This window comes from Contarinia nasturtii, unplaced genomic scaffold, assembly GCF_009176525.2.
Source record: "Contarinia nasturtii isolate CC-2019 unplaced genomic scaffold, AAFC_CNas_1.1 Cnas_scaffold_4311, whole genome shotgun sequence".
Taxonomy (NCBI): domain Eukaryota; kingdom Metazoa; phylum Arthropoda; class Insecta; order Diptera; family Cecidomyiidae; genus Contarinia; species Contarinia nasturtii.
In genome coordinates, this window is record NW_022201606.1 from 2241988 (window position 1) to 2263176 (window position 21189).

Consider the following 21189-nt stretch of genomic DNA (forward strand, 5'->3'; position numbering starts at 1 on the left):
GATAAATTGCAAAATGCTGCATAATTTTGTTTCTCAACTGAATACATTGTGTCACATTGACAACTCAAAACGGCATTTTCTCCACAGTATTTGCATGTTTCTTTGTTGAATACAAATAATTGTTTTCTTCATTCTGTTATTGATGCTGAATTAGATAAGATTTTATCTTTGGATGGGAATAAATTTGCTTTGCATATTCGATGTTCATGCAAATATTGAACTCTTATCGCATTAATAACTTCGATTTTCTCGATTTGTTTGCATCGATTTTGTATTTAAGCATTTAATTTCTTTGTTCAGCATCTTATGTCAATTGTTATTTGGTTCGCGATACACAGGAAATATGCGCCGGTTTTACTTAAAATTTATAATTTACATAAATTCATTGATGTTTCTTTCGGTTTTGTACTATCCACAGAATAATTGTGTGCATGTGTGTGTATGTGAACTTTTTTATCAATATACTTGAATAGCTCTCCTTTGAATTTTTCATAAAGCTCATAAATAATCGTTTGGTTACTGATTTATTTCTATACTTTCAATCTTCATTTACTTCTCTTATCGCTTATGTATATATTTTGTGTTTTTTTTTTGTTATACACATCAAAATATTTCACAGAAGAAAAACGATTAAAGCGCTTTTTTTGTATGTTATTTGCTTTTGTTATCCATTTTCCGTTGGATTTTTACAATGCATCTAAAATATGTCATCAACTTGTTGCCGTTTTTTTAATGCTGGTTTTCAACAATCAAATTATTCAAATAATTCACGCGATTAAACTATCACCTCAAACTTCTCGAAATAGTGTAGTTTTTTTGTTTGTATTTCTTAAAGCATTCCCTGAGCTATTTAACATTTTCCAGTTGCCATTAAACGATTTTATTTATTTATTATTTTTATTTATTTGTTTTTCATACGATTTGATACATATTTTATTTCAATCAAATTTTCCAGCACCGCATCATCAACACATATATTATTTATTCAGCCGGATTCTATTTTTGTTTACATATTTAGCGCACGAGAATATTCACACAAAATATCAATCAAATTCACGTCACTTGGAATCCATTCACTAATTATTCAAGTGGTCTACAAAAATAAAACCGTTACAGATTTTTCATATTATAAGCCAATTTTTGCATTTTCTATGTGTGCAAATTGTTGACTTCTTAGTCGTCTGAATAACGACGTTTACCCATTTCATTGTGCAAATTCACATTTAAATTTTATAAAACATCGATTCTGACTTAAGACTTGGTTTATTCATATGTCTTTTTCGGAAAACAACAAGACACATACTTTGTTGACGGAACAAATCGACCTTATATTTGGATCATTACTTTCGTACAACTCCAAAAATAAATATCTTGTCACTTTTCATTCAGAAAGAAATACAAATAAAGTGAGAATTGTCTATGCTTGTTATATATCCGAATTGAATAATCTGTCGAGAATCGAAAGAAAGAAAATTCAATTGTGAAATACATGGAAATGAAATTTGTTTCGTGTTATTTAATGTGCTCCCCCTTGATTAATAAATCAATATCTCCATTTGTCTATTCTCAATTTTCTCCATTTTCCAAACTCAAAACATACATCATCCAATTTTAGAAGTTGATTTGCACGAGTTTAGATTTTTTTAGTCATCTCCATTCTATCTTAAACTAATACTTATATTTCTCAGCGTAAATGTAGATAGTTCAAAGTGTATTTTCTCAATGTATACTTCATAACGAACTGTTACTCACTTGAGTTTTGTTTATTTATTTTTTCTGCTTTAATTATTACGTGAATTTACATGCAATTATGTATGTGTTGTTTGTTTGTCTCATTTTTGTTAAACAGGTACAATGGCGTATTTGTTTTGTCGGTTGTTCACAATTCTATAGCTATTTATATATATTTATTTTGTTGTTTCGTGTTTCGAGCGAAACGATTGCAGATTCAAATCTTGACTGGTGGTGATAAGCGGTTATACATTTATTTCTGGTGTTTTCAAAAAGAAAAATGTAATACAAACAAACCCATTGAACATTGATTTTAAATTAATTATATTTTCTGATTGAATGCATATACATCTAAATAGAATATGGCGAGTACAATTAATGAAGTAAGAAGCCAAATTTTATGTTCTTTTAAAATAAATTGCATCGAATATTTCAGATCATCACCGATGCTGGTGATGCTAACTGAATCGTAATTTTTTTTTTGGCTCTCTTTCAATATTGTCGTTTCAGACGGATCTTTCCAATTTTGTTTAGTTTTTCTTAATTTTTTTTCATAAAAATTGTGCAATGTGGCCTCAGAAGCCGCAATGTAAAACTACCACCATAGAAAATGTCATTGCTTTTTGGTTGCACCGGGGGAGAAAATAGAGGGGGAGCTATTTACAATGTCACAATGTACAATCATCACGAAACAAAAACCCTTTGACATGTTTCTATTTCAATTCATTTTCAATCTTATATAAAAAAATTATAACATTCAATCCAAAACGAACTGAGGAAATGCCTGTGTGATACAGTACATCCGATTTGATCGTAATTGAAACTGTGGCATAAAACACGATAAGCAATTTCTATATGTAAGACGTTTTGTATGTCCGAATTTGTCGCTGTAAAGCTATGTGACATGTATTAATTTCTTTCTTTAATTAGCGAACAGATGATTATCGGCTGAAGCAATTGAATAAACTGACAAAATTATGTAACCGCACAATAAGCATATCATTTGTATAGATACTATCTATCTAGATAGAAAAATGGTCTGCCGTTCTCATCAGATGTGATGGGCTCATGTAAAGTATTGATTTATTTATTTTGATGTGTGCTGAAGTAGAAACACAATGCTTGCTATTGTATCAAAGATGTGAAGTGTAGATGTGTTTGCGTGTTTGTGTCACCTTCACCGTCACCGGTGACAAACTATGACTCGGCTCACACGTAATTCGTGCGCGAAATAATTGACGAAAATGTGTTATTGCCAAAATGAAATGAATTGTAAACAGTCGCACATGAATGAAGATTGAAAAACAAAAACGATGTTCGCGTGATTTTTCGTACCTTAGGTGATCGGACCACAGTAATTTGTGTGGGGATTGAATCGCAAGAAGATGTGTGTGTGTGTTTTTTTTGTCCAGAATTAGGTCTATTTTCAAGTCTCATATATTATATGATGTTGCGTTTAAATGTGTCTGTACTCTATGTCACCCTGTATGAATTTTCAAAGAATTTGTTTATTTGAACAACATTTAGAATGAATACTAAACTAATCGACGCGAGTTTTTATCGTTATCAAATTTTCTATTGATTCTTGAGATCACAGGCAGCGAGATGAGATATGATGCTTGCCGTCTGGTGTGCATTCGATTGAAATGAATTCTTGTTTCGAAAGCGATTTAAATTAATAATTCGATTTTTTTTTCTCTCGGAAATTGGAAGAATATCGATTCGATTCGTTTTGTATTTTGATCCGATTAAAACGTTTGTCCATTTTGTACTAGCTCAAGCGTTTCCATTCAAATAACAACGTGCTTAATCCGGTAAAGCGTTCCATACATAATGATTTATTACAAAGCGAAAGATTACTTTGAATTTGAAGAAAGATAGAAAAAGAAATATATATATGAACCCAAAGCATAAGAAACATATAAATTTTAATATGAATTCGTTCTCACGTCAGAGAGAAAATGAACAGTAAAATTGCTTTTATTTCTGTTGTCACGTTTTTCTTTTACGTTGAAAGGCAGACAAAGAGATCGATCGCTACAGAGATATTCTATTAAAATTGCATAATTTCTGATAAATTCGATAACAATGGGGATCTTGAAGTGCCTCTATTACACAAAATAGTGATGGGAAAAATTGCGATGAATGGACGAATGATAAAGCGCCATGGAAAAGAAATTAGGTCTCTGGTGTACGGTTTTTGTGTTTTTTTTTTTCTCGTAATGACGAAGGACATATTTTGTCCGTACATTTATTCATTCATTTTATATTTCGTGCGTGCGAATCGCACTGAACATTTAATGCGATAGTTTTTTTTCTCTGTGAGTTTTCAGACGTACATTTACATTTATATATTTATTTTATTTATTTTTCATTAGTTTAGTTTTTCTTAATTTTTTTTTTGTTGTTGTTTATGTGTTTCACTTTGTGAATGGTTGGGGTGTTTTGGTATACATAGAGACGATTAATACAATCTAATAAATATGCAGACAAGAGCAATATATTAACATGTACTATAATATTAAAACGAATTAAACGTTGACGGCATTTCGTGTTTGGCTTTCACATCTAAAAGTAGTTTGTTGTGTGTATGTATGTGGTTTTTGTCGTTTTATCCTGACACTGATTGTATCTCATTACTCTTTTTTTCCGTTTGTTCTATTTTGCTCTACATCAAAATTGCTTTCGCAATATGGTCTCCATTTTATCGATTTTCACGATTATAATTTACTCTGAGATTGAATTTTGTTGCGAACAAAGCGACAATAATTTTGTTCATCTCAGTTGACTGCATTTTTTGTGATTTGCTGTCCTATTCCATTTTTGAGAAATTAGATCATGTGCTTTTTTTTATTGCCGCTCGGATAGATTCACAATAAATATAAATATAAATATGACAAAATATATAAAATCACAAGATTGGCAAGGTGGTTAGAGTTCTTTTTATGATCAATTTGGTTCGTTTTGGTTTCTGTTTTTTTTTCATTGCACAGTATGTTCTCTTTTTCGCCGGGAAAAGAAAACCAACATGGATAGAGAGAGAGAGAGAGAGAGAGAGAGTAAAGGGTGAGCTATGGATTGACCAAGAAGAATCGAAGTGAAATTGATTAAATTCCAAGATATTATAAATTATATTTCATTCGGTTTTGTGTCACACACCACACCCTGAATGCGCGCTGATGAATTGGTTCTCTCTCGTTTTATTTGTCACCAATTCCAATCGATTAGATTCTCGATTTGTTATGTCTTAAACCTATATATATATTTTTGTTTGTTTATTCCTTGTTTTGTAGGGCAATTTACGTGAAAACATCCAATTAATAGAATACATTTTATTGATATTTGTTTACATGTTTTTATCCGTATTTAAACACGGCTTCATCATTCTCGGTGCTTACACACTCTTTTTTTTTCTTGTTGTAATAAAGCTAATTGCTATTTGTAAATCGATTTCGTTTTGTGTACATTATGCATCTCTCTTTTTTTGAACGAAAAAACCTCCTTTCTCTCAGTGTGAATGTGTCAGTTTGACATTGCATTTCAAACAAAAATCTAATTGCAGTGTGTGTATATATATGTGGGAATCAACCTGAATTCATTTAATCAGTTCACCATGTTACATGCTAAATAGAATATGAATTGTTTTTCATCATTTTTTTTAATATATACTTATAGTTCGTTGAAAATCGAAGACGAAACCAGGAACGATTAGTGAATTATTATTATTTCTTTTTGTGTGTGTTTTTGTGTTTTGGTGAATCGTCGTATCCAAATGCTTATGACAAAATTTTGTATTTGAATATTAATTCCACTGAAAATGCTTCATGTGATAGATCTTCGCTTCATTTTCTATTTTCTCTCAATTATCATAATTGGCGTGGTCGCCATTAATCATTTTCCTTTGTACTAAAACGATTTGTGTTTTCCGTTCATTTGATACGAAGACAATTTCTTAACTCAAACTAGCATATAGAATGCAGAGAAAGATAACAGCTGGTTTTATATTCTAAATATATTGTTGTTGTACACGAATTGTGATGCCTTTTTTTAAATTTATTTATTTATTTATTTCTCAAATCGCAAATTACGACCGTAAAATAAGTGTTCATCAAACTACGAAACAACGACAAAAAACTAAATCACATAAAATGTCTGGTTAATAAATAGATCTAGAGGGTCGGTGTGTGATGGCTATTATTCGTTCCCGTAATAATTATATTATTATTCAGTGTGTTTTCTATTCGTTTTTATTTTAACTTCCAATCAAAGCTATTACATCGTTTCACATTCGAAATACAAGCATGTTCGTCTCTCAATTCAGATTCTCTGATTTCTCATCTATGGAATATTTCGTCGTATGTATTTACATGCAAATCATCTCTCTTTTCATCTAAATATATTTCGTTCGCTTACACCGCAAATTTCGAATTAAAGCCCGGTAAAGTTTAATACATTAAACGTGCTTTTATCACGCGCACTTTGCAAATCGTCAAATAGAGGGATAAATCTAACGTAAAACATCAATTCATGATTACTTTGATTAAAGTGTTTGTTAAATATAAATCATATTTACTTAATTAGCCTACCGCTCGATAACTGTATGTATGCTCTGTGTTTTTTTTTTTTGTATTCTTTGTTTGGTTTTATGTTTTAAATGTAACTCTCATTAGATTGTTAAATGTTCAAATAATGTTCAGTTTTTTTTTTTGTTTTCATCGAATCCGTAAATTTGTTTTGATTTTAAATATATCACTATAGCGACGTACACGTGACCGTTGATTTTTGTGTGTGTATATATATGGATGTGGATGTCAAGAGTTCGGAGCTTGATTTTTTCGAATCTAATTCTCATGTAAATACACATTTCAATGCATTCTAGTAAATCTACTGAAATTTACCACAGCTGCTGATTATCACATTACTTTTTGGTTTGCCGGCAGTATCGCCCGTTTGACTAATCTTTTCGACCAGTTCCAAACCTTCGACGACATATCCAAAAATACCCGTAAAGCCGCGCATCTCACGTAGAATAATGCGAAACTGTGATCCAACCAAGCCCATGTTATCGTGTCGCTTTTGGCTGCGACGCATGCCAACCGAACCGCGAATTGCCATAATTTTTGTATCGTCTGGCATGAAATAAGCCTCCTCAAATACCGAACGTCCGCCACGACCATTATTTAACTCAAAATCACCAGTTATAATACTTTCATTTTCCCAACATTGGAATATTTGACAGCCCTTGTAGCCGAAACCCAGTTCGCCCAAAGCGAGCGCACTAAAATTTTTCGCCATTTTCGGCGCAACATCACTACGCACTTCAATCAAAATACGTCCGCACGGCGATCCATTGATCTCAATATTAAAATAATAAATTGGATATTGCACTGATGGATTACAGATCAACGAAGCGGCCTGCGGCGACTGTCCAAGACTCGAGCCAACGGTCAATTGTTGCTGTGATGAATGTTGTAAATGTTGAATCATTGTCATCGGCACCGATATGCCATTCATATCCGAGAGATACGATGACGGTGTGTGTCGCAAAGAACCACTGCCCGGCGCTTGATTTTGTTGCGACGATTGTTGTTGGGTGTTTGGCGACGGATGAGATCCAATTGCATCAGGCAAATGACCCGAAAAATTGCTGACCGGTTTTGGTGAGCCGGCTATTTCGGCAAATGTTTTGTGCTCTTGTGATGAATTGTTCAACAGTTGTGGTGATATGCTGTAATTTCCGTTGCTTGCGCCGCCATTATTCATCATTTGAACGTGTTTGTTTGTTAGCACGTGACGTGAGTAAAGCTGCGATATGCAGTAGTTTGCCAACAATAAAATTGAATTATTGTGAGCCAATCCATTGCTTGCCAATGCATTCATTGAATCGCCGTTTGACTGAAGTCCAGCCAATGCTTGTTTGATTAAATCAAAATCGAACAGTGATCCATACTGTCGTATCACATCGTCCAATTTGCACTGTAAATACAATTCTTGGTATTTTGATTGGAGACGTTGCTTCTCCAAATGCATCGTCGAATACAATTTGTATGCATCGGATGGTGATTGTTGATCCAGCATGCTCATGCATAGCTTTGCTTTGCCCAAACTTTCACGCATCTCGGCGATTTCAAGTGTAGGAATATGATTGATAAGCTCAGTTTCGATTTGAGTTTTCAACGAGGTGCTCGCCTCTAATATTTTCAATAGGAAATCGCGTTGTTTTAATACCAAATGCTGTACCTCGACCAATGTTTTTTGCATTGACATTAATTCGTTGGCAATTTCGCTACGCATCGTTTCTTTGGCTTCGTTATGCGATTTGACCGTATGATTGCGATGCTCGTCACCGCCAGCGCACGCTCGACAAATCGTTGTATGGCATTTTAAGCACCATAACGAATTCGGCATTGCATGTGTATGACAATTTTCACCTTTTTTGATAATGTTATTCGATTGTAAACTATTCGGTGGCGGCGTCAATTGTTGTTGGGATTGCGATTGGGACACGGATTGTTTGTCGGGCGCTTTTGGCTTCATGTTCAACATACTGAGATTTTGTGTTAAATACAGTACGGCCGTGTTGGTTGGTAAATTTTCTGGTTTTATATCAGGAGTTGGCGATTCGGTTGTCTTCCAACAATGTACACAGAATAGCTCGCCTCTCTTCTGTACAATCGCGTTGACGCATTTCAAACAGAAATGATGACGACATGACAGAAACTTGGGCAGTGAGTCCGTTTCATTGAACGGTTGATGACAATATGAGCACGAAATTAACTCCTCCAATTCGGTTGGTACAACTAAGTCCATCTGAAAGTACACAAAATACAGTTCGCATTAATTATGATTTTGCCGAAATTTCATTTATATAAATATTTGAGATTGAAAATGTTTTATAGAATTTTGAACAGGATTCGAAATCATTTCATCAATTGTCATTTTACATTTCACCAAAACAAAGAAAAAACTGAGTCACGCTATACCATATTGTATCTAATGCCGTACACCAAATTTGAATTGTTTTAATTTTCAAAAGGTGGATGAAATATTCATATATTCGCATTGTGTCATTTATTTTATTTTCGTTGCTACACACACCAAACCTATTCACAAATATGCATGCACAGTAAGCAATCAAACAAAATGAAATGAATCAATTACAATCATTAAATATTTATATAATATCCCTCCATTAGAAATATTTTCCACATAAATGCTCTCTCTCTCTTTCTCTCTTTATCACGCTAATTGCACATAGGATCATTAATTCAATGGAATTTACTTGTTCCGTTTAAATTAATAGCGCCAAGTGTGTCGATTTCATTGCTTTCACACAAATAATTTAATAAAATAAGATTCATAAATTAAATGTGTCCAGAAGTTGAACAATTCATCACGAGAATTTCCACCATTATCGCTGTGCTGCGCATAAATCTCCGATTTCAGTGCTTGTTATATTTTGGAGTCAAGTATCGATGTATCTCTCTGAGGTATCGTCCGATTTATAGTTGACGATGCACAGACGGGGGCGTTAAATTATAATGAGTACGTTTGGTATTGGATTTTATTTACTCTCTCTTCAACACACACACACACACACCGTTACTCTTTTTTCTATGAAAATAGTCTTGGTGATTGATTGACTGATTTATTTCGTATTCTCATATTTGCAATTTATCGATCAAAAGTCTGTCGTAGTAAATCGGATAAAAATTTGCAAACGAAACATAAACATAATTTGCACAAACTTGTTACGAGTTGATTGATCGATGACGAATGCATTGCAAAGGAAAATAAACATTGATGATATATTTACTTTAGTCAATCAGCGAAAAATAATGATTAAAATTCGGTGGAAATTCAATATAAATTCAGTGATCACACTTATTTCAAAATCAAAACGTTGCCAAATTGTTTGGAAGAAGAAGAAGAAATTCAGTAATTATTGAGAATAAATCAAAAGAAAACGATCGACCTGAATCCATGTGGCACAAGCAATTGAAATGATAATTTGTGTGTGGTACACGTTTTGAATTCGATTGGATGAAACGAGAAGCATGAATAAATTTGTCATCATCATCATATATCGGAAATGTACCAAATTTAATATACATCAGATACGAATAAAACAAAAGAAATTCCAAAAAATAATGATCTCTAAACGCTTCTGTGTGTGCACAAACACACGGACGCATCCACCACATTCAGTCAGTGTGTACATTAAAGATGAAACACACGACGCGCTTCATCGCCAAATTCAATAGCATTTAAATAGTAAACAAAAGGCTGAAAATAAAGTGTAATTTATCATATATTATTTTGTGCTAGTTGAAAATAACGAATAATTTTTTGCAAATCAACAATATAGTATCGAGTCGGCACTGCGAAAATTATACACATTGACATAGGGCCGAAAGCCACACAGTAGAACGTATGATGCGCAAACACCGAACGTGTGTACATCATGTATCGAACGAATGAGAATGAATGAGACAGGCGAAACGAAAAAAAAAGAGCAAAATCATCGCCGGGTCATACACAACAGCAAAAAAAAAATGACGATGAAAAAACAATAGCAAAACCAAACAAAATGCTCGCACATTTTGTGTGCGGCTTGAATCTATACATCAATCTGCAAACACAATCCAAAATTACGTAATACATTTTACACATATTTCACTGCTGAATTTATTTATACTTTGCTAATTTCGATTCGTTGTGTTGCTTTCGCTCTTCGCACAAGAGTGTCTTGTTGTATGTACACATTTGATACGAATATGCGAACTTTTAACTCCGATTTATAATAACAATAATAATAACAACCATATGAACACATACTCGCACTATAAAATTGAAATTGACAATTGACGGCGTAACAAGCGACGAAAACGAATCAAATAAATTTTATTGAAGTCCATACAGTAACAACAATCGCGTTCATAGTACCTCTTTCTCGCTCTCACTCTCTCTCCCGTTCAATTTTTTATTTTATTTTTTTTTTACTGCGTCGACGATGTGTACCGCTGAACGAACAAAACGAAAATAAACACATATTTTATCTCGTAGTTCACTTAATATTTTGTATTCTGACGCTTTCGATGTTTGCGATTCTTTCCGTTGTGCTGTGGTCTCGTTTTAAATCAAGCACACTCGCTGTGGTATGTGTAAATATGTGTTTGGCTTAGGTAAAACACTTTTTTTTTTGGACTGAAGTGATTCTTCCATCTCTGTTTTCGTCAATTCAATTTCATTTTGAATTAAATGTAATAGTCACAAGTAGTGTGTGTATGCATCACAATATTGCTGCCAAAGCAAATGAATGTAATGAGGAAATATTCCAATTAACCACAGAATTTGGCATTTATTTCGCAATAAAAAAATCATTTTAATCGGCTTTAGCTGCAATATTGTCGATCTATCAACATGAATTTATCTCTATGCGTTCAATTTCGGCTGAAAAATAATTAGCGAAAAAAATCGCTGTAGAAAATAATGTCCATAGTCATCGTATGTGTATTAGTAGCGCGCGAATTAGTAAATTTTTCGGTTTTTTTTATTCGTATAGGAAGTATGAATATTTCTGGTTAGGTTAATTACCGCTCATTTCGAATACAAGCCACTTTGTAGGCATGTGTAAAAAAATTCGCACATACGCAACTATTTCGTTTGCTTTGTTCTTTTATATTTATTCACGTTTTTTTGTAAGCCGACACGAGCATACTGGGGCTAGGTATTTTATCCATAAGAAAAAAAAACCTTCACAATAAAAGGAATAGCTCAACGCACTTTGCGTGTAATTCGTGAAATGAGACAAAGAATACAGAAAAAAAAAACGTTTTCATAGAAACAGCGTCTAATCCCCCAACAATGACTTCAATCAGGCAAATTGTTATAGGTGGTCAGTGGAGCATTGAGCTAGCACCTTTGGAATATTTAATAGTTTGAAATCAAAGTTACCATTACACGTGTACATATTACCATGCATGGAATCTATATATTTGAATAAAACCGCAGGGCTTCGGATTTGTAATTACAGTTCCTGTTGTAGTGATTGCGAGAATACATGTATTGTTATGATAAATTGAACTTAAAAACCATTTTCTCAGATTAGGGAAGGAGATAAAATATGCCAAGTACTTCGTCTTTTTTGTTCGCTTTGGCACCACTTTTATGGTTGTGGGTGCGCAATGCATTTAAAAGCACTTTTTTGATTATATACATTACACATCCTTGCTACGCTTTTGTGAGTGCTTTTCTATTATTTTTATTATCGATTTGCTAACGTTGTGTGTGTGAGTGAGAGCGTGTTTAAAACCAACATTAATGGAAATTGCTTTCTTCTCGATTGAATTTTTCATCTGTAAATGTATTGTATGGCTCAATTTTCCACGCGTCCTTATGAACAACAACATTGTGTTTTTTTCTGTACATTAAAACATGTTTTATTTTGGTCGTATTTTCCCATTTTCCGTTTGTCACAAACGCAACAAATTGCCTTCGCACGTTCCTTTTAGTTTTCTATTGTCGCTGTCGACTTCATGCTTATAATCGTATCGTGTCTGTTATTTTTGTTGTTTTTGTTATTATTTTTATATTTTTTTTTTCTTCATTTTGTTTTGTTTGGTTATAGAACATGGTATTTTATTTCAACGTAGATGAATCGTGCTTCAAAACGCGCTTTTAAATTGTGGTGTATTTTTCTTTCATTTTTAGCGTTACACATCTTTTGTTTTTTCATACATCATAAAAGTATTGTAAAAGACACACAGGCGCATGACTTCGCTCAAACTGAAATCGATTTTTCTTGCATTTTTCATCACAAAATGAAACTATTTTCTTCGCCTGTTTCACATTGGAATGAACTCGTGGAATTCGTGGATTTTATGTCATTTAGTACGCTTTTTAATATCACTAAAACGCAAACGCCGGACAGTTTTATGTTTATTCTCGTCGATTGGAAAATTGATGGCAACTTAATGAGCGGTCGTTGAAATATCGTGCAGATGTACTATGTTATAATGTCTCTTTGTAGTTTAAGTGTGTGTGAGTGTGTGTGTGTGTATGAATGTTGTGCTTATCGAATGTATTAACCTACAAACCAATTTGTTTCAATGTCAAAGTGATGTGGGCATGTCACTTTCAATCAAAATAACAAACACTTTGTAGTATACAGAAACCAGTACGGACAAGTTAATTCTTAATTTGTTTATTGACTCTGTTTTCATTTTCACTGGGCATTCGATTGACTGCCACCAAAAATATTTGCATGACTATACGTTCATTTTCTGTTTTCGACTTTGTCACAATATCAAATTGTGTGATTTAAACTCTAAAAAAATGGCAGTAAATGTTTTTTCTCATGAAAATTGTTCCAACTGTGAAAATTATGATACACGTTAACTTAAAGTCATCAGCCCTTAGCTTTCAACTGACAACTCATCCAATTATGGCTCTCTATAATAACAACAGAGTACGTCATAACTCACCATCGTAACGGGTGTTCGTATAAACTTACTTCTAACAATCAAGTTTTTTTTTGTTTTTACATTTTAACTTTGATCGAAAGGACATTGAACAGAAATTGAGTACACATTGACAATGATTGATGTAGAAAAATCGGCTTGTGGCATATATTATGTCCAAATGACGCAACACAATGTTAAACGATACATTGAAAAAACGAACGAAGAAAAATAAATAAGGATTAAATAGAATTTGATGGACAAAAGACGATTATCCACAATTTTCTCGGAATTTAAGTGGATTCGAATTTTTATCGAACATTTTTTTCTGTAAACACATTTTCGAGTACGAAAGAAAAAACAAAGAGGATTTGGATTTGAATTTCCAATTCGATGTTGTTTTTAGGGCAACCGCAAAGTCTATTCTTTTGACGATAATGAGATGTGTTGTAATGATAGCAGCGCAAGTACCTATATGTGCACAATGCCAATTAAAAAACGCTATCATATTCGTAATGAAAGTGGTTTGCATGTAGATTGACTCTTTAGCTTTTGTTGAAAGGAAAAACAACGTGTCGATCATTAATATGAAATAACCGTAATTACGTGTAGCATTGTACGTGCAACGATGTCTAATGACTAGATAAATCTGCGTAAGTTATTCAACGAAACTTTTCTAATGCACGGAACAATGTGAAAACTTTGCAGCGAAACGGGTGGTTAGTTTAAATTCGACCGTAATTTATATTCTTGATTTTTTTCGGAAAAAATTGGATGATTCATTCAAAAGCCAAAAAGATAAGGAATTGAAGCATGAACTGAACAAAAAAAATTGTGCAAGAAAGAAACCTTGATTTGTGCCACAAGCACAAACTTCAATTTACATTACATAGTTCCATTGGTTGAATATTTTATATACAAAATGCTTCAAAAACCCTATCCATGTTACCTTCTTCCATCGATTTGTCATTCTTTTGCAATTGTTGTTTTCTCGCCGAGATAAAACTTGTCTTGAAAACAAAAAGTACATTTGAAAAGAAGAAAAAAAATTGATCCGAAAAGTTACAATGAGAAAATAAAATTAGAAGAATAAAAACCCGAATCATTCGAGTTGCTCATTTACTGGCGTACATACAGAACGACAGAATTAGATATGTATACACAAAATGCGAAGTGAGAACCCGGTAATAATGTTCGCGCGCGTCAGAACAACAGTCAAGGTCATTCGGCAAATAGAAACACACTCACACAGAGAGATAGAAAGGAGAGAAAGAGAGAGAGCGACATAAGCGATACAAATGAGAAAATGAATATATATATATACGCATACACAAACAAAATGTCTCATATGTCGAGCACTAGTGCTTGCTGACTCGAAATAAACGTAAATGCGAAACCAAAACAGTGTTCAAACGGAGCCAGCCAACAAACATAAAATAAAATCTAAAACACACAATCACATCAAACAGCGCAAAGTGTACGCACAGGCATATATCGATAGAGAACAAGTATTAATATTATAGAGTGCTATACATCGTTCATCCATGTAATTCCATAGCGTGCGTGAGAGAGATTCTTTGTGTATATGTAGGTGAATATGTGTTTGTGTGAATACGAAACAAGCAAAAGTACTCCTCAATTTACTCGTGCCTATTCATGTGATTTAAATTACGTTTTTCGGAGAAACATGCGAAAAAGCGAGAGCGAAAGATTCGTTTGTATACAAACAGTGATGCGCGCTTCTTCTGGATGAGTCGAATTGAATTTTGAACGATTCTCTCTTGGTATGTGGAAAAAAACTGCCTATGTAACATCTGTACAATGTAGACTCGCTAAAGCTTTAGCTGGATCAAGTAATATGCGCGCGTGTGCCTGTGTATGGGTGTATGTGTGTGTGTGAGCGTGGAGAAAAGCACATGACGTATTTGAATTTATTGTTGGGTAAAAGAAAAAAGAAAATTTGGAATACATTCCTGAATTAGATGCACACGCTCAGATATGACTTGGCGTATGGTATGAAAATTTTCTTCTTTTAGCCATTTACAAAAGACGAAAACCATGTAGTAACGTGATTTTTATCGAACTTTTGGCTCTTTCATATGGCCATTCTGTTTCGCATTTTCTTTTCATTTTCTCATTATATTTGAGTTGTGTTATTTTGCGTCTTGCATGAAATCTAATTGCTGTGAAAATCTCTTGATGTTCAAGATTTTCAACACATTTCAACAACAGATGGGCTTCTGACGATTTGAACGCCTAACCACTTGGCACAGGGTGCTACAATGCAAAGCGATGGTTGTCTTCAAATGACCTTGGTTACTTGAGAAGTACATAAGTGTTTCAGCAAAACATTTTCCAACTAAATTTCCCAGTGGATTTCATTTCAGCTTTTCGAAATCGAATCGGTGGCAGCACAAAAACGACCACCCTGCCTGTGCTCACACATATTCAGTTCGTGAACGAATTTCTCATTGAAATAGATACAACATTTGTACATAGAGCGTGTGTGTCTTTGTCTTTTGGTTTTGTAATTGACAACCATTTGTAGTTGTTTGCCTGAAACAAGTGCAACGCAAAAATGTAGATAACATTCCCGAATTGAATCAACTTCAATTGAAAACGTTATCAAAGACGCATACAATCAACACTGTGCAGCGTGATGAAATGTTTCCAGTTTGACATAAGTGTACTATTTTCAGCAATTTTAAATTAATGCCATTTCTGCTGACGTGCCGATGTTTTAAAAAAAATGTTGCCTTTTTCGGTGACATTGTGCAACACTCCTTTTAATTATTCACTTGTCATTTTTAACGAATGTCTAACAATACAAAACCAAATTTATCATATCGTATGTATACATTCATGTCAGTTGACAATTACGTTGGATGCGAAAAATATATTTCGCCTATGTATGGTCATTAAATAGGAAAAAGTTGCGGGTGCGCGCGATTTGATAAGCTTGGCACTACGAACGAACTTATTCAAATGGAAAGGAAAGAAAAAACATTCATCGAACTAAAATGTACAGTATGCAAACACACGCAAAACATGTTATATCCCATAAAAGTGAACCGAAGTAGTTTGTTTTCGAGAACGCGACGAAGCCAAAACAATCGAACCGAATTCGACAAGAAAAGGTTTTATTTTTATTTTTTCGTCATTTGTCGACATTCTTGCTATTTTTTCCCTTTTTCTTTACATTAAACATGGAAAAATAATACCCCTCGATTATATCGCTTTGAGCCGCCACTATTTTCTTTCGTCATATTTCAATGGAAATGTTTTTCGAACGAAAATAAATACGAAGAAATCAATATGGTTTTGGATTCGGGATAGGGTGCGGAGCTATTTTCTTTCTTCGTCATTCGTGTTATGAACATTTTCATCGAATCTAATCTATTATTTTACTATCTTTGTTTGTCAAATCAAATCTCCAATTCAAATCACATGTATTAAAATTGCCATGCATGTTTGTGATAACACTTAAGCACGAGCATTCAGTTTTAACGTTGTTAACTCAAACATTTCCTGCGATAGACCACATGTAAGCAAAATCGATCAAGCAATTTTTATAATTAGAATCTCCCTCTCCGACCTGTATTCAGATCAAACGAACAACTTCTTAGCATGTTTACATTTTCTGTGTTGAGATTGGTTCGGGGCAATGATACGAAGGCACAAGCTCAAAACGTTTGATATACAAAGTTGATTCGATTTTGTGAAAGAAATTAGCGAAAATCTGATAAAAATTTATCTCGTTAAAAATTTCCTGATCTTTTTAATTCGATTACATTTTCAATTAAGTCATTCATTTGGAGCGTGGATTTAGGGCTTAGAGATTGTCATTGCAAACAACAACTGCGATTTTCTCCCCCGTTGCTTCGCAAGAATCTCTCATATGACGTCGGATAATGATTGTTCGGTTAAGCATTTAATTTTCTAACGAATACCAACCATACGCTGTTTCTTTTTCTCTACCAAAGAATTCCATTATGGAACTCAAATAAAGATAATCAATAAAAAGCCATTTATTCAGTACATATGCACTGCCATTTTCGCTCATTGCCACGAAAATTCTAATTACTTAAACGATTTTTCCGCACAAATTCTAGAGAAGAGGCAAAAAAAAATAAAAGTCACAAATGGTACAGAGATACTCTGCGAATTATGAAATAGAGTTTCCTGCACCGCAATAAACGGGTCATCTGTTTTATGATATAATCGCTATATTTGTTGAAATAAATAAGCATAAACACTTTGAAAAGAAGTTTTACGATAAGAAATAGTGAGAGTAATGTTCAATTGTTCATATAATAGACACATACCGTTGATTGTTTACGTAATATCACAGAATAGCCGCACTAACACTAGCAGTGATCATATCAATAAATTAGAAATTAGATTTTTATATGAATTTCGTTATACGCGTCCGTGTATGTGGGTATGTGTACTAGTACGTTGATTTTGATACTCCTTCAATATATTGCGATTTATTTTTTTTTGTTTCGTTTGGTTTTATGTTTATTTTTTGCAGTTGAATTCGTTTAGTTTTTAGATTAATAATGTATACGTGTGTGTGTTTCGTTCACGCAACAAAAAACATACTGATGAGAAACAACAGTCAAAATGATGATTTATTTTTGCCTTAAACTTTTTGTTTGACAACCACTTTGGTGTTTGCAAATAAACATCTGTTTGTGTTTCAATATGAATTGTACAGCATTTGTTAATTGCGGTATGTATTCGGATCTCGTTCTGACGTCTTTGTCCAAAATAAAAGCATATGTGTATTTATGAAATCACTTTTGGTTTTATCGTCGAGAAACAACTTCAGACAATTTATTTTTCTTCAGCTAGATTAATGTTCGACTAGTTTTTCTCGAGGATAATATTTAATCAGTGCAACAACTGCTCCAACAACGCTCGTTTATAGATTCAATAATGTTCCATACTGTTGATTTTTCTTTCGTTTTTTTCTCGCACACTCTCTAGATGTAAAACACTCGTCAGCCAAATGTATAGTCGGTGGAAAATCTGTAGAAAAGTTCACTATGATATTCTACGAAATCGGATTTAATTTTATCGATTCTAATTAACGTAAATCATATTCCGGTCACGAATTTGCACATTGAGATTTTGATATTCTCGATTTTCCTATCACTTTTCGATCGTTGCTTATAATGATATGATGAATTAACGCAAACGAAAGAGAGAGAGAGAGAGACGAGCAGTGAATAAGGGAAAGAGAGAGAGAGAGCTGTTATGAAGTCACGCAAAAAAAAAAAATCCAACGTCACTAAATTTTTTTCAATGATATTTTCTATATTAATACCAAATCCAGCCACAATATATTATTAATGGATTAATATTTGTTCAATAATTCCTTCTTCTTCGTTGATACGAACTTTGACTCTTTTGACACAAATGTTATTTTTGTTTCTCAACTTCTTAGATATTTCTCAGTTAGAACACAAAAACGAACAATGATGGGTTGCGTTAATAAATTGAAATATTGCTTCAGCGAACAACAATTCAAGACAAACGTAATAATACGAAGCACAATAAATCGAAATCAAAAAAACACACACACGATGATGAACGAATCAAATGAAAAAAAAATTCGAAATTCGAATCTATTTTTCACATGAATATTTGAATAAATGGTTTTATAGATTGTTGTTGTTGTTTATATACTTTTTTTCTCTCTCATTTGCCGTGGAAATGGCCAATTCGTTAAATTGTTGGCAGAAATGATTTATTTCGTCGTCGGTCGTCGTGTAATCGATTCGATGATATTTTTTCCCTTTCAAAATATATTTTCTGAATTTTTTTCTTACTTCACTTTTTCCGTACGTGTATTAAATTTAATTTAGTGGAATTTCATTAATACGTTTGGTGCGCTGATAATTCGAATGTGTCGACGATCGCTTCGCTCGCTCGATACGAACTACGACTGTGTTACAGAAAATTTTTCTATGTCGATTGGTGAATAATGTGATGTATGTAGAGAGCGAGAGAGAAAAATGCGATACATGTCCATGTGATTGTTGCCGTTGTATATACATGGATTCACGGACGAAACTCGTAGCGTCCATCCGCAAGTGTATTGGTGTGTGCGTATGTATATTATATATTTTAAATACAAAACGCAACCGAGCAACTCATTTGAATCAAGCCGTAAGATTCAAAATGAAAACCTACACAAAAAGCAATACATTGGGGTCTTCTTATTCTCCGCAAGTCAAAACTCTCCACAAATTTCAAATACACATGACTACGGAGTTTCCATTTAAATAATTCAAGTAAATAAAGTAAATAAACCGACCGATATGGCGTAACATGGTGTTGGAAAAAGCGAGCGCCCGAACGGTTTTCATATTGAGCACGGCACGGGAACGATGACGACGTCAACGCTAGGCCGCTTATTTGTAAGCTCGTGTACGTTTGTGCCTGTGTATGCGTTTGTACATAACAGATAGCTTGTCATATGTGCGTGCTTTCAAGCATTCGCTGGAAAGTGCGCCGCTTTTTTCCGTTGGGATGAGAAAATCGCTAAAAAGCCCAACGTGAACATGTGAATGTTCGTGGTGGTGGCGTTGCTGGTGGTGGTGGTGGTGAAGATGTTGTGTGTTTCACTGTGTCAGGAAGCTCAATCGGATTTTTTTTCATGCTTATATAAAAACCCACTCGAGAGAACTATATAAACCACTGAAGATAGCAGAGACACCATTATTTTGGTACATTTAATGCTACAAGTTATTTCAATTCTCCCTATGTATGTGTGTCACTGTGCACCGTTCATCCATACGTTCGATAGAGACAACACTCATTCGAGGCATTCTTTTATCTATTTTTATTCATTTAAATTCCACAAACGGTGCACGATTCAAGTTAGATTAGGTTTTTTTTCGCATGATTTTCATTATGTACTTCGATGTGGTGTACTCTTCGTTTGCATGAAATTAACATTAATTACAATTCGATTTGCATTTTTGTGATTTCATTTGAGAGAGAAAAAACAATCAATCACACAAAATAATCGTATATTCACGCCAATTGCCTTAAGTTTGGTCTGATTTCACACTGTTGCAATAGTGCATGAGATTTATTTATATTTAATGTTTGTTGATTTTGAAGCCAACCATACGTTTAATAGATCAATTTGTTGAAGGCAATAAATAATGATATTGTTCATTGAAAAGTTCAAAAGGTGATTTAATGGGAAAAGTCATTTTTCGCAGAAATAAATTGACTCCCCACCCCTCCAAAAATCAAACAGTCAACAAATTAGGAATATTTTTTATTATTCGTTTCATTCGTGCCTCATTGATGACTACAACAAAAAAAAAACAGCTGGAATCAAACAGCATAAAAATCAAAAGAAACATTCTGTCATATTAATGAAGAAAAAAAATTTAAGACGCACACAAATCTATTTATGGTATTATTTCGGACTATATTTGTTACGTGCTTATGCTTGAGTATGGTAAATGTTCACATTGATTTGCTAAGGAAATGGGTCTGCACACGCAAGTGCGTGTTTCTCCCGTCTTTTCTTCTCTTTACGCATCCACTTTTGTTGTATTTGATTTTTTTTCTTCGTTCGACATGATTAAAATGACTACTGAATAGAGATATGAGCATTGCGTTTGCGAAACAGTGCGATGACGAATAAGAGAAATTTCAAGGTCAAATAAATAATATGGCTTTTTATGTGGTTTCGAATGGCAATACAAGATGGAACAGAACGGCTCGTGTTCGCTCATTCTCTTCTCCTTCTTTTTGTACATAATGTAATTGTGGGCGCGTTGCTTTGAGATGGATACGCTAGGCACATCCGTTCATTTATTATGCTCAAGCAATAACAAAATGGAAAATACTACACCACTTTTCCATCCCTTGGTATCGATGTGTTTGTAGATTGTGTTACATAAACGTGTATTTGTAGCGAGAACAGTTGGAAAAAGCTTTATTTATGCTTGTATACTTTAACACA

At 33.6% G+C, this 21189-nt stretch overlaps 2 protein-coding genes across 11 annotated transcripts in view; one reads left to right on the plus strand and one right to left on the minus strand.

Moving 5' to 3' along the window:
* Window positions 1–21189, plus strand: part of LOC116350901 (nuclear protein localization protein 4 homolog) — a 31438-nt gene that overhangs the window by 6249 nt on the left and 4000 nt on the right. The window lies entirely within an intron of this gene.
* Window positions 254–19136, minus strand: LOC116350902. Of its 7 annotated transcripts, none has more exons than XM_031782892.1 (3): window positions 19031–19132; window positions 17519–18181; window positions 254–8541 (listed from the first exon to the last, which is right to left on the minus strand). In XM_031782892.1, the coding sequence occupies exon 3, from the start codon at window positions 8539–8541 to the stop codon at window positions 6616–6618; it is 1926 nt and encodes a 641-aa protein (XP_031638752.1). In that variant the 5' UTR covers window positions 17519–18181; window positions 19031–19132; the 3' UTR covers window positions 254–6615. The 7 variants fall into 7 exon arrangements, with proteins under 7 accessions (XP_031638752.1, XP_031638750.1, XP_031638751.1 ...); XM_031782890.1 differs by having other exon boundaries at window positions 18888–19132; XM_031782891.1 differs by having other exon boundaries at window positions 17519–18227; window positions 19031–19129.